This window comes from Miscanthus floridulus, chromosome 4 (genome assembly GCF_019320115.1).
Source record: "Miscanthus floridulus cultivar M001 chromosome 4, ASM1932011v1, whole genome shotgun sequence".
NCBI classification, from domain to species: domain Eukaryota; kingdom Viridiplantae; phylum Streptophyta; class Magnoliopsida; order Poales; family Poaceae; genus Miscanthus; species Miscanthus floridulus.
The window spans coordinates 118363321-118377486 of NC_089583.1; the positions used below are offsets into that span (position 1 = coordinate 118363321).

The 14166-nt window shown below is 42.7% G+C and overlaps 2 protein-coding genes across 2 annotated transcripts; both read right to left on the reverse strand.

The window, feature by feature from the left end:
• Nucleotides 1–192: 192 nt before the first annotated feature.
• LOC136549197 (rhomboid-like protein 19) lies at nucleotides 193–3990 on the reverse strand. Its single transcript, XM_066540462.1, has 7 exons — nucleotides 3986–3990; nucleotides 2789–2849; nucleotides 2023–2189; nucleotides 1818–1929; nucleotides 1525–1727; nucleotides 1173–1307; nucleotides 193–792 (listed from the first exon to the last, which is right to left on the reverse strand). The coding sequence occupies exons 1-7, from the start codon at nucleotides 3988–3990 to the stop codon at nucleotides 693–695; spliced, it is 783 nt and encodes a 260-aa protein (XP_066396559.1). The 3' UTR covers nucleotides 193–692.
• Nucleotides 3991–4947: 957 nt separating this feature from the next.
• LOC136550506 (BTB/POZ and MATH domain-containing protein 1-like) lies at nucleotides 4948–10056 on the reverse strand. The gene is made up of 4 exons (XM_066542105.1): nucleotides 9329–10056; nucleotides 7636–7984; nucleotides 6431–6707; nucleotides 4948–5557 (listed from the first exon to the last, which is right to left on the reverse strand). Exons 1-4 carry the CDS (start codon nucleotides 9805–9807, stop codon nucleotides 5382–5384), a joined length of 1281 nt encoding a protein of 426 aa, XP_066398202.1. The 5' UTR covers nucleotides 9808–10056; the 3' UTR covers nucleotides 4948–5381.
• Between the last annotated feature and the right edge of the window lie 4110 nt (nucleotides 10057–14166).

Sequence of the window (14166 nt, forward strand, 5' to 3'; positions counted from 1 at the left end):
TGGTCGTGACAAGCACTCGAGCGCATCGAGTGTAGAGTCTAAATTTAGACCAAAGGAACACCAAAAATTAAAATTGGGAAAATGAAACAGAAAGAGACAAAGCCGGTACTCAGCAAAAGTGATTGTTATTATGATAACTATTACGCTACTAACCTTGGCGATTCCATCGCGTCATAACAAGCGGGCAAGGTCAATGGACCGAGTGTGCTGGGTTCATCTTCCTTGGCTACCGAAGTGGAAATGACGACAGGTAAATATTAGAGTTACCTTGAGCTTAGAAGTGGGGTGCAAAGCTCTAAAAGGTTACAAAACTAATTTTGTTCCTTGTCAACTACCCCGTACTATCAAGTATCAACCTCACCATTTGAAACAAACAGAAAACTAAACATAGATGAATTCTTGTCCTATACTCCTATGGAGTATCGCATTGTACACTGCTTAGTACTTGATCACTTCACTAGTTGACTACAGAGAAACCATGGGAAAAATGAAGCGCAACGCTTCATTAGTTGGTTCCCGATGATAACTACGAAAAACCATCAAAAAATGAAGCACTCGGCAGTGGGGCTGGGGCTGGGGCTGCTGAAGGTACATGAAACATTCGCATTCGATCAATCCTTCAGGAAATCACAAAGAAACGAACCGCCAGGAATTCACAAACTGCACAGCTCGTTGTTCGTTGCATAGAAGACTCAAACTTTGTCAGCGGCATCCAGTGATGTGCCCTCTGAACTTCTGACTGCAGCCAGCTTCTCGGCTAATCTTTGCTCCAGCGCCCGTTGACCCCTCTCTCTACAATGAAGCAAACAAACATTATGCCTGACAGAATAGAACCACGGTTGCACACGCAACTAGCAACTGGCAAGTGCCAACAGAGTCATGTGCTATGAAACCACCAAATGGAGCTACAAGCTACGGCAATAGTTGAACAAAGACAGAAAACATGACAGTCACAGGAACAATGTGTGACTCCACTAGCTCATGGACTTGACAACAGAAAACATGACGGTCTACAACCCATGAGGAAGAATCCAGTATCATTTGTTTGTCAAAAAGCAGGGCAACAGAAGTAATATTGCTTGGACCGAAGGATTGCTTATTAGGAACAAAATGTTACAAGCAGGAAAAAGTAATGCACTGATAAAACTGAAGACAAAACCACGAAAGCTAACCTCCTCCTGTTTGCCTCAATCGAATCTGAACCAGGCAGTGGTGAGGTATCTAATGTTTGTCCCCTGGCATCAGATCTTTCGGATCTTCCACAAAGTAGCCTATGGAATACAGATGCTATTGGGTCGAGAATTGGTCTGCATGTTTTGACAAATTTGTCAGAATCATGTGACCGGAAGGTCCCAGGTTCAAGTCGTGGTCTCCTCGTATTGCACAGGCGTGGGTAAGGCTTGCCACTGACACCCTTCCCCAGAACCCGCACAGAGCGGGAGCTCTCTGCACTAGGTACACCCTTTTTATACTTCAGCGAACTGCAGAATAGTCTAGAGCTTCTATATAGGGAAAATGAACTACCTTACAAATTCAGGGAAGAAGCTTGAGAAAGAGAACTCCTCACTTGGATCTCCTTTCAGGCCAGTCTCAAGTCTCTTTTGAAAGTAACGGAGGTAGATCCAACTCATATAAATGCCAAACAACAGAACTGGGAGGTAAGACATCAAGTCATTTACGAAGAAGCTTACAACAATGGAGATCAATGCAACAAGAGATGGAATCCACTGTGTAACCAGAAAAAATAAGATCGTTAGCAAACATTAATGGTAGCATGAAAATTAAGGTTACTTTTATTGATATTCGAAGAGACCGACCTTTGCCTTGATCTTTAGCACAAAAAGATTAAGCTCTTGATCAGGTAAAACCTGTTTAATGCCCACCAACAATCCTGATAGAACCCCATAAAATCCAGAAAGAGGAGTATAGCTGAAAAAACAGATTGTAAGAACACCAAGGCTGGACCTAATATGAAATGTCAAACTACTAATTTTGTAGAGATAAGAGAAATACAGTACTTACAGGTAGATCTCTTGCTGAGTTATATAGTACAGCACAATAGCAGTCATGAAGACACAAGCAGAAGTTGAAAAGTTGACAATAAAGATGAACTTTGATAACTTTTTTGAACCCCATAGAGGTTCTAACAACTTCCCAAATAAAAGAAGACCAATGATGCTGACAACCACCTGCACAAATATCGGTCATGTGAGTTGAAGGAGCTCTGATATGTTAATAAGCATGACATATTTGTAATACTCAAAAGGACCAGTAAGCAGATGCATTAACAAATGTGATGCAATATGCTATTTAGCATAAAAACAGCAAACAGCAGATCAAACACTCCAGGGAAAAACATCTATAAAACAGAACGCTAGTATTTTTCATTGCCTAAGGTGACATTCAAGTGTACAACAAACATCTAGAAGAACTCTTAAGTAATAATTAGCAAGAACCATGCTATACCACCACTGTAATAAGAGAAAGCTAGAAGCTAAATTAAGTTAGTATTTATTTGAATGCGATTGATTCCATGACACAAGTTACATCCAAACAAGCAGAAACCAACACACTGTACTATACTCTACCCCCTACCTGAATTTCAACCAGTTCATTACCTGTTTTGAGTTAGCTGCTTCTTTCGATAGCTAATTACATATAAGCATCATTAGGTTTTTGTCTTGATTTGGAAGTACTTTTTCTTTCACATGAAAGTGAAAGGATAATAAACATGCATATATGAGGAAGGTGGTCTGAATAAATTAAATGATGGGATGGAAAAATTTACCCCTGGAATTGTTTGCTCGACATAGCCAGCAGTTATCAGGTTCCAAGCAAAAGGGGTCGTCCTGCAGATAAAAATCAAATAGCTGAATATTCAAGACACGCATTTGGTTCAGTGGTTTTTCCTTTAGAGAATATCTGGTAAATTAATTTCATAGGCCAAAACAAACCAGATGCAATGCTGAATGCAGCCTAGACATCTAGTGGTGAAACCGTGAAACCAACTAACCGACATGTCATTAATTTAACACACTGACTAATTATTATAATTACAATAACTCAGCACTCAGCAGCTTAAACTTTCATTTCAAATGGATTGTGAGGGGTACGACCCCGGATACCCACGGCAGACCACATGGGCTGCGCCCCTAGGGGCGGGCCAGCCCACAAGACGAAGCCTTGCGGGGCACGACGCTGCTCGACGCGTCCCGCAAAACACCGGAAAGATATCCTGAAGATACTACGAGATCTGTTAGGATACGTATAATCCCATGATTCCTGTAATCTGTTATTACTTTCCGGTTATCTCCTGCATCTAACCGACTTGTAACCCTGCCCCCCGGACTATATAAGACGGGCAGAGGCCCCCTCCAAACACACGCAATATCATACGATAGCCAATACAATCCAACAGACCACAGGAGTAGGGTATTACGTCGTGCTGACGGACCTAACCTGTCTAACTCGTGTGTCTCTGTTGCCTTCTTGTTCTCGATTACACGCATCGTTGCCGATCAATCTACCTTCGTGGGATACCCCTCGGAGGACTGCCGACGATATTCTGTCGGCAGTTGGCTTGCCAGGTAGGGGTGTGCGTGCTGTTTCTATGTCGAACAAGATGGTACGTTTTGCAGGCTCTTCGTCCCTCCCACAGCCCGACCAGATCTTCACTGGTCGGATCGATCTCCCGGATCATCAACGCTGACGGAGTCGGAGAGCTCATCGAGCCGGTGCAGATCAATACTGCACCGATCACCCTAGCACCTGCGACTGCAGATCCGATATCGGAACCGCCTCCGAGGTCGCCTTCGCCGCAATTTGTTACTGCTCACCAAATATTCGCTGACTTCTCCGCAATCCATTAAGGCTCAGTAACTCCTACTATACAGCTGTTACTTCGGTTTTTCTCCATAATTTGTTTTCTCCAAGATTTCCACTTGTGGCTCGGGGACTGCGTCATCAATACAACTTGGTTCCTCACCGCATGGGGGACTTTCTTCTGTTGACTGTTGTTTCTGACCTTGGCACCACATGACAACGTCACCTACTGTCAGGCTCGGGGACTAAGTGGGCACACTTCACCTTGCGGTGAATGTGTTTTTCTCATCTCAGGGCAACGCTCGGGGACTGGCTGCCTGCTCGGCTGGTTTTCTGCTTTTCTTCTACTTTGGACCCTGGCACCACGTGACTACGTCACCTACTGTCAGGCTCGGGGACTAAGTGGGCACACTTCACCTCGCGGTGAGTGTGTTTGCTTTAATCTGAAAGACTTTGCGCCTCCTGAAGTTGAAGAAGACTATCTCCATTTCTCATGATCGGACTCTAAGTGGGCACACTTGGTCCACTGCGAGGAAATTTTCGATTTTGAACTTAGAGCTCCTTACATCCTTATGGCAAGCCTTACTTGGGATACGCTGCTCGGCAACGGTTCACAACTGCTCGGGGAGTCAGGGTTTGGAGAGAGCAGCTGAGCAGGTTTCCTCTCCTGAGTCCTGTCTCCTCTGTCTCTGCTAGCTAGCTTAACTGCATATTGCTGAATCCTCTTTCCTCTGCTAGCTTAACTGAATTTTGTTTTTTTTTTTATTGCATCGTTAAGGAGGGGTACAAAACAAATCTAAGTATCCAGCTACCTAAACTGCATACTGCTGAATCCTCTCCCCGGCTAGCTTAACTGAATTTTGTTTTTTGATTGCATCGTTAAGATAAGGAGGGGGTACTAATCAAGTATCCAGTGGCTAATCTCTTCTAAAATGACTAGTCCAAAGAGAGGAAACCACGAAAGGTACAAATCCTTCTGCCACCTGCCGTTTCATCATATATAATAATTTCCTGTCACGAATCAAATGGGGATATTTCACAAAGGTGAAAGATAACCAAACGGGTATTTCAAAAAGGTGAAAAGTACTCCAGAATTTCATGGTAGGAAAGATGAACGGATCAGTATGGAAGTGAATGTCCAGGATACATTTCATTGCATTTCACCATTTCAATTGAATACAGTCAAATACAGACGACCATGAATCGACAAATCTGGCCTAGCAAAAGGTAAAACTTCTGCAAAACACATTCTGCACCATTATTTCCCCTTGATCAAACCTTTGCACCAGACCATCCTTGCCATATGCCACCTGTGTGCACTTATGATGACAGGCTGCTTTGCAGCAGCAATGCAATACACTAGTCAGTAGGATATATATTAGCCACAACTCCCTCCACAATAGGGCTGGGGAGAGGGATGGAAGTCACAACACACACACACAAACCCACACGCTACAACAAGCATGATATGGCACCACAGAAGCACCCATCATTGGAAACACTTTACAACGAAAAAAAAGACACGAGGAACTCCTCTTCTAGGCTCATCTGGGCAGCCGTTAGATCCTTGGTTTCACACGTCGTCCATTGGCATCGCCACCATCAAGGACTTCAGTTGAATACAAGCAGGGGCTCACGGAGTGCTCTCCTACCTTGGCCACATATTCAAGAAGCTCGGTTAGGAGGGATGGGCAGCTTTGCTGCAAATAATCAAACCCATCGGTTTGCATGACAGCTGCAAAGAAACAAAAAACATGGTCAAGCAGATGTTGATATATGAAAGCATGTGCTCCATCTATTTATGTTCGAGCATAAAGGTGATATATGCCAGTAAACAGTACATTACATAATAATGATACTGAAACACATGATACAGGATGAACAGTTCTAAGTATCGTATTTTGCAGCAAGCATTCCACATAACAAATGATATGATCAGTTACTACCCAGCCAAAATTAGCAATAAACAGTTACAACTAAAGAAATGTTTTTGACAAGCTCTTCACTCATTCCTCAAATTGTCTCAAGACAAACTGTCCACAGTTTTCAATTCAAAAGAACCCACATGTTTCACATTTAAAAAAAAACAACATGAAATTTAGAAAGAATCACCATGTCGACCCCCACCCATCCACCCACAAAAAGAAGGAAAGATCCGGTGAACAAAGTTATAGAGCTAACAAGAACATTTAACCAGAAATGGTTGGCAGAATTTAAACCCTTAACAAATTATAATCAGAACTTCTACTCATGACAACTGTGATGCACGCTCATCATATCTTTGCATTCATCAGCATCAAATTAAGAGAAATTGGAAGTGTCCCCGTATAACTTAAGCTACAGTGCACAGAATTAAATCAGGCAATTATGCGTCATAGGCCTAAGCCTTACAATAGTGTTCAAAGACCATAGACCAGTGCAGACAAGTAATGCTACACTTGCAGATTTTCAGCAAAATGTGAGCCTAGAATAAGCCTGGCTATTGACATGATCATAAAACTAAATAGCAACTAGAGCAGATACATACTCAATTTGACCTTCTAGAGCAAACAACTTCCATGAGCAATCAATATAAAATCAAGTTAACATAGAGAAATGCTGCACTTGCCTTTCAAATTCTCAGGCAGAGCCACAAATTTCAAGCAAACAGTTTTTAGCTGATAACAGTGGTGCTGTTCAGCCAGTGCCAAAGTATTTGCCACTGTGTTTATTGCAACATCTTCACACAGCTTAAGTTCACAGAGCAATTTTAATCTCTCCAATGCATAACGGTCTGCAGCAGCAAGTAAATGCTGAGCCATCAAGGTGGATACCCAAGTTGTATTTACACCAGTAAGCTCTTCAATATCTGGCAACTCATCCCAGTACATGAAATGGAGCAAGGCCTGCAAAATTCAACGTGTATAAACTCAGAATGAATAAATAAATGCTAGACGTTGACAAGCAAGAAATTGAATGTGACATGCTTCTGACAGCAAATGGAATGCAAAAGCAAAACTTAGCAAACATACATCTCACCAATTAACAATTAACTTAACTTTGGCCTGTAATTTCTTTTATGATATGATCTTTGTAGCAACAAAATCATAACCATAGACTATGGTACTTTCAAATATGAAATTATGAATCTAACGATATCACTTTAAATCTACATCCTGTAATGTTAGTTATTGGTTGAAAATTACAAGGTTTGAATCTTGAAATGTGTGCATGCCTTATATAAAGAAATGGAGGGAGTACCAAACTACCATACGATGAAGCAAGTAATAGTAGATGAACTTGACTGCTTAGCTATAGGTACTAAGTGAAACTCAGAAATGATGCTAGCAGCACATTGAATCACTGAAATATCCTAAATATGGTGCACACCATGGAACATTAGTTAGTACTGTACCAACCATCAAACAGAAAACCAGCAGAGTTCTGCTTTATTTGCTTCCAGACACTCTAAATGCAATCAAAGGAAAGATCTTAATGCTTGAGTACAGATTTTTCCATTTTTTTTGCAAGTTGGGGGCTTGGGGCATAATTGAACCATGTCTATGTTCTGGGTGTTGAAACTACCTACAGTAAATTAGGTATGATGTTTCAGACAATATAAATGATCTGTCTTCTACCTATCTTGTGTCTGAAACGCCATATTTGAGTGATGGGAGGTAGTATATGCAGTTGATGTCAATATGCATGAACTGTATTTTATTTTTAATTAAATATAACAGAGATAGTAGTAGCACGGGAGAGATTGCCCCAAGACATGACAGTACCAAAACCAAAGAAGACATATAACCAAGTAAAACCGGGAGCCAGGGTCACCTTGAATACTGGAGCCTCCATGTCTTCAATCTTTATACACTTCATGCCCTTATCCTTCATCGGACCAAAAAGTTGTGCCCTAAAAACAGGAGACCGGGCTGAAAGAATCACTTTGTGAGCAGGAAACATCTCTCCATCAACTTCGAATGCAATGTCTGTCCTCTTTCCACTTGTCAATAGCTGACCAATATGTAGAGCCATGTTGGACCGCGGTACTGGAATTGTGTATATCTTTGGTCCTTCAGTATGTGCTTGAACAACGCCAACAGTGCAGTTCACTAAAAGGCAATCATCTTTAATATAGTCTGATGTTTCCAGGGCAGTTCGTTTGAAAAAACGCTTGTAGCCCCTGCATGCACAGAAAGATAAGTTACTCCCCAAAACCAGTGAACGGAAAAAGTAGTCAAGGATCAAATCATGCAGCTATATCCAAGAAGCAACTACACAGCCAGTCAAACTGGATACTGGATAGTAGATGAAATAATGTGTAATAACGGAAGCACAGTGGGAACAAAGATGAATCAACACATACATCAAATAAAAGTAATATTGACAGGGTTCTTTTTCAATCCAGAGTCATCAAAACCAAATTATATGGCCCAATCAATAATAACAATACGATAACCAGTTAATATTGACAGGGTAAGGCATAAATAAATCTATAGCACTATTCACCTCATTGATTCACAAACTAATGAGGCAAAAACAGACAATTAAGCTCTGCTTCTAAACCACATGACACTTACTGCACATCCTGAAAGTAAGGTGTAACAGAAACAAGCTCCGTCATAGAGCAATCAATGAACTCACGACATGAAGCCAACTAGCCAAGTTCACATGTATAATGTATAACAAATCGAATTCCAGATCACATAAAAGATCAAGGCACGCAGAATAATCTCAAGTAACCTGAATTCATCACAATTTTTACAGCAAACCACACAACCAAACCAGCAAACGTTCAGCATTAGCTAATGGCAATAACAGGAACCAACTCAGTTTTGAACTTTATGACATTAACGATAAGAGGAATGCAACTAAGGGCCTATTTGGGTAAACATGGCTAGTTACTAGTGGGGGCTAAATATTAGCCCAAATTAGGTGTGGTTGGTTAGCTAGTTGGCTAACTAGTTGAAGACTTGGCAAAAAAAAAAAAAAAATAGCCCACCTATTAGCCCTCCTGTTTGGATGCACTTGAGCTAATTTTTAGCTAGCTAGCAATTAGCCCTTTTCTAGCCTACCCCAACTTGTTTGGGACTTAAAGGCTTTGTTGTTGTTGTTGTTGTTGTAGCAATTAGCCCTTTTATCCAAACAGGCCCTAAGAATATCAAAAACTTAATGTACTTCACCTCAAAACAGTAGTACTTGTGAATACAAAATGGCTAATGAACCTGAAGGGGCAACCAGCCTAACATGCACACCAACATCTCAGTTTCACATCATACAAAACTAAAGTTTCACCAACATAGCCATGTATCTTAGAGGGCATACATCACTTCCTACTCAAGATAATGATCAATTAGCAAATTCTCATTGGGCAGGTCAGTTCAATTTGGCAGGTACGCCTATCTAACACATGCACAGGCTGAGAGAGACTCAGCCCATGCTGCCACGGTACTTGAGGGATTGGGCAGGTCAGCTCAATTTGGCAGGCACGCCTATCTAACACATGCACAGGCTGAGGGAGACTCACCACATGCTGCCGCGGTACTTGAGGGTGTATGGGCCGCTCTCGAGCGACCTCCCAAAGTGGGTATGCACCTTGTCCTGGCCCTTGCCGCTCTGGTCGACGAGCGTGAGCTCGAACAGCGCGCGCACATCGGTGCCCTCGCTGGCAAGGGCTATGAAGAGCGAGACGTAGGCAGCGCCATCCTCGCCGCTCTTCCCGTCGGGGTAGAAGTAGATCGCCCAGTCGAATCCCCCCACGTTGAAGGACTCGGAGGCGATGAACTTCCCCACCCCGATCCCCTTGGAGAGGGAGTAGCCCGCGATCTTGAAGTGGTGGGAGCCGTTCACCGTCTTGGTGACCGACGTGGACGCCGTCTCGGAGGGGGCCGAGGAAGGGGAGGCGGAGGAGGACGAGGCGAGGGGCGGGAACGGCCGCCCCGCGGCGGCGCCGGCGGCGGGGTGGGCGGAGGAGGTGCCGCCGCGGCAGACACGGCCGGTGCCCATCGCGGGGAAACGGGTCGAGATCGGGCTAGGGTTCCGCCCCGAGCGGCGGCGATTCGGCGCGGATCGGACGGATCGGGGCGGGGGGCGCCGGATTCAGACGCGGGGGCGTGGGGATTCGAAGGTCCGGGGGAGATCGATTTTGGGGAATTTGGGGAGGATGAAATGGAGACTCGATGAAATGATGGCGATGACGAGCCGACGAGCAGGTGGTGTGTGGTTTTCTTTGGTGGCTCGCCGTCGCGGACTTGCCGACTCGGCCCGAGACGAGAGAAACACCTGGACTCACGGACTCGTGCACCGCGGTCCGTGGACCGTGGGCGACGTTCGCGTTGCATGCAGCTTGTCAACCTGGCAGGCAAACCAGATTGCGAAGTTGCGCTAGGACCTGTTTGAGGAATTTTTTCCCTATATATTATTATTATTATAGAAATGTTTACATAACATTTTTTATGAAATTAATAAATATGTCATGGGTTTTGTAAAAAAAACTATTAATTGATCTTACCGGCTTACCACATTGTGGTTTGTGGCTCCATTTCTAGTATACGGAGTACGTACGTGTGCCTATATATATACCTGTCCGCCGCATCAGAACCAACTAATCCGTTCCAATACCTCCAACCCATCCCAATACCCCCACAATTTCTTGCACAAGAGTTTAGAGTTTTCAGAGAAATGGGGAAAGGGCGACGATCCCTCGCCGCCGGTGTGCGCACAGCGCACTCCGGATGCTCGCGCCACCGTGGCACCGCCTCGGCAGATGTTCGAGCGATTTTCCCGGAGCGACTTCTCTCACACGAACCTCTACATTGAGGTCGCGGAGAGGAAGTTGTTAAGATCGAAAGGATCATCTAGGATTAGGTCTAGCGGGTTCTCTTTACTATGAATGCGATATCAAGAGTAGAGGGACAGAGAGAAATAGAAGAAGAACCTATCAAACCTGACACCGTAGAGGGAGATGGTCCAGAAGCCGCTATCTCGTTCGTCGGTGAAGTCTGCGCACGGGCAAGCGACGTTCGGGGAAGAGGTTAATGAAGTCGTCGACGTCGGTGGAGCGGGGCGGCGCGGCTGGTGGCTTCCCGTCACTGGCTGCGCCCCTCTCTGATCGTGATTAGGGTTTAGGTTTCGATGGAGAGCTCGGCTCAGGCGAACCTCGTACTCAGAGTCGTCGGCCCCACCTCTATATATAGCGCAGTGTGACAGGGGCCCTCCAGCCATAGTGGATTGGGCGCCCCCGATCAGGGCGCGGATCAAAGGCCCAGCTAGGCCGTTGGATCCAGTTTAGGATTAGAGATCAATCTAACAATCTCTCCTTAATCTCCTACCATCTTTCAATTTCATATCATTTACTTTTGTTCATTCCATTACATATTAGTGCATAGAGCATGTTTCATCATCACGGTCAATTGCCGATAGATTTAACAACTACAACACACCACTCTGTTCTGAAATAGATACTTAACTTTGGGTCTTCTTTTGTCCAGGAATTATAGGCTTTCTCTTAAACCCATGCCGGCTACAAGTTCTCTGAACACGTTAGGTGGTAAGTCTTTTATAAGCGGATTCGTGAGCATCTTTTTTGGTACTTATATGCACAAGACTTATGACATGATCCCAAACTTTATCTTTCACAACATAATACTTTATGTCAATGTGTTTGGCAGCTTCACTTGACTTATTGTTGTGAGCATACTATACTGCCGGATTATTATCGCAGTATAACTTAAGTGGTCTATAGATGTCGTCAACCACCTTCAAACTGGGTATGAACTTCTTTATCCAGTATACCTGCCCCGTTGTCTAATAACACGCTACAAACTCGGCATACGCTGTGGACGATGTAGTGACGGTTTGCTTTGAGCTTTTCTATGAAATAGTTCCCCCTGCAAGAGTGAATACATATCTAGACGTGGATTTTCTATCATCTCCCGCATAATTAGAATCTGAATATCCCACTATACGGAGTGAATCTGATCTTCTATACGTCATTATGAGGCCTTTTATTCCTTGCAAATAACGTAAAACTTTCTTTACAAATTTCAGTGTTCTATTCTAGAATTGCTCTGGAATCTGCCAAGTAACCCGGTAACAAATGCCAAGTCAGGGCGCATGCATACTTGAGCATATTGTAAGCTTTCGACAGCTGAAGCATATTGAACCGTTTTTATTTGATCGATCTCATACTAATTCCTGGGGCATTGAAAATCTCCATATCTGTCGTCCTTGACTATAGGAGCAGGTGAGGGACTACATTTATGCATATTGAATTTCTTTAAGATCTTTTCTATGTATATCTTTTATGACAGTCATAATACCCCTTTACTTCTATCTCGGCGAATCTCGATCCCTAAAACGAACGAAGCTTCATCAAGATCTTTCATATCAAATTCTGAGAACAAAAACTTCTTTGTCTCTAGTAATAGACTGACATCACTAGTAGCAAGTAAGATATCATCCATATATAGGACAAGGAAGATAAACTTCTTATTCTTAAACTTTGCATAGACACAATTATCCTCTACATTCTCTTTAAATCTAAAATTCCTTATTATCTGATCAAACTTCAAGTACCACTGTCTTGAAGCTTGTTTTAATTCATAAATAGATTTCTTTAGGCGACATCTCATTCGTTCTTTTCCTTCCATGATAAAACCTTTCGGTTGTGCCAAGTAAACATTTTTCACCAAGTCTCCGTTGAGAAATGTCATCTTTATATCCATCTGATGTAATTCTAAATCATAATATGCCACTAATGTCATTATGATTCTGAAGGATTCCTTACATGAGACTAGAGAAAAGGTTTCATTGTAATCAATCCATTCTCTTTACGTAAAGTCTTTTGTCACAAGTTGCGCTTTATATCTCTCTATATTCCCTTAAGAGTCAAGTTTTATTTTGTAGACCTATTTACAACCTACTGTTTTGGCTCCTTTAGGAATTATTTTCAAGTCCCAAACTTTATTGCATTCGTAGATTTTATTTCATCTTCCATAGCCTCAAGCCACTTTGATGAATGATCACTTCTTATGGCTTCTTCAAATAAGGTGGGATCATCCTCCATTTGAAATTCCTTAGTGTTGTATACTTCATAGTCAGCAGGAATAACTGATTTTCTCTTTGAGACCTTCTAGGGGCCTCCATATTTGGCATATCTTCTATTTGAGGCTGTTGTTTCTCCCCCTCATGTGTGGCAATCGGTTCTACAGGATCCTAAAAGAACAGGTTCTTCATCGTCATTCATTGTTGCCACAGGCGGAATGACAATAGGTGCTGGCACCACAGTATCTTGCACTGTCGGTGCAGCGACAACAGGTAATGAAAAAAATGGCTCATGAATCATTAGAGTGGACGTATATACCTGCTTCTCTTCAAGGTCAATTTCTCGAGCTACCATGCTCCCCTTCATTATTTCATCCTCTAGGAAGACAACGTGTCTCGTTTTCACAAACTTTGTATGTCTGTCTGGATAGTAGAAATGAAAATATTTTGACTTTTCTGGGTAGCCAATGAAATGGCAACTTACTGTTTTGGGATCTAGCTTTCTAATGTTTGGGTTAAATACTTTAGCCTCAGCAGGACTTCCTAATACACGTAAGTGATTTAGTAAGGGTACTCTTCCTGTCCACAACTCATACGGTGTTTTTGGCACCGACTTACTTGGTACTCTATTGAGAATATGAATGGTGGTTTTTAACGCCTCTATCCACTGGCTCAACGGTAAGGTGGAGTAACTTATCATACTACGCACCATATCTATCAGGGTACGATTACGTCTTTCAGCTACTCCATTCTGTTGAGGTTCGCCCGGTATAGAATACTGGGCTACTATGATATTCTCCTGTAAGAACCTTACAAAAGGTCCAAGAACTTGGCCATATGAGGTATGCCGACCGTAGTACCCCCCCCCCCACGGTCAGACCTGACTATCTTAATCTTTAAATTGTGTTGGTTTTCAACTTCTACCTTAAATATCATAAATTTATCCAATATTGTTGTTCTTTCTTTAATTAGATAAATGTAGCCATAACGGGAGTAATCATCTGTTAATGTTATGAACAAATCATAACCATCTGCACTCTTTACAGGAAACAGACCACAGATGTCTGTGTGAATAATCTATAAAATTCCTGCACTTCGTTTGGTATCTTTCTTAATTTTCTTTACATACTTTCCTTTTATGCATTCTCTACATTGTTCTAAATCTGAGAACTCTAATGGAGGAAGAATATCATTCTTAACTAGTCTTTCTATTCTCCCCCTCGAAATATGGCATAAACGACAGTGCTATAATTTCGACGACGCATCGTGAGCTCTCTTTCATTTTCTGTTTACATCCGCAGACGAGTATACATTCTCATT

Coding starts and splice junctions, on each gene's coding strand:
- LOC136549197 (XM_066540462.1), bottom strand. Junction 1,930..2,022: donor ACTCAGCAAGAGATCTACCT/GTAAGTACTGTA, acceptor CTGTTTTTTCAG/CTATACTCCTCTTTCTGGAT. Junction 1,308..1,524: donor TTCTTCCCTGAATTTGTAAG/GTAGTTCATTTT, acceptor CAAAACATGCAG/ACCAATTCTCGACCCAATAG.
- LOC136550506 (XM_066542105.1), bottom strand. CDS start 9,807: ATGGGCACCGGCCGTGTCTGCCGCGGCGGCACCTCCTCCGCCCACCCC. Junction 6,708..7,635: donor TGGAGGCTCCAGTATTCAAG/GTGACCCTGGCT, acceptor TGAATTTTGCAG/GCCTTGCTCCATTTCATGTA. Junction 5,558..6,430: donor TCTGCCTGAGAATTTGAAAG/GCAAGTGCAGCA, acceptor GTTTCTTTGCAG/CTGTCATGCAAACCGATGGG.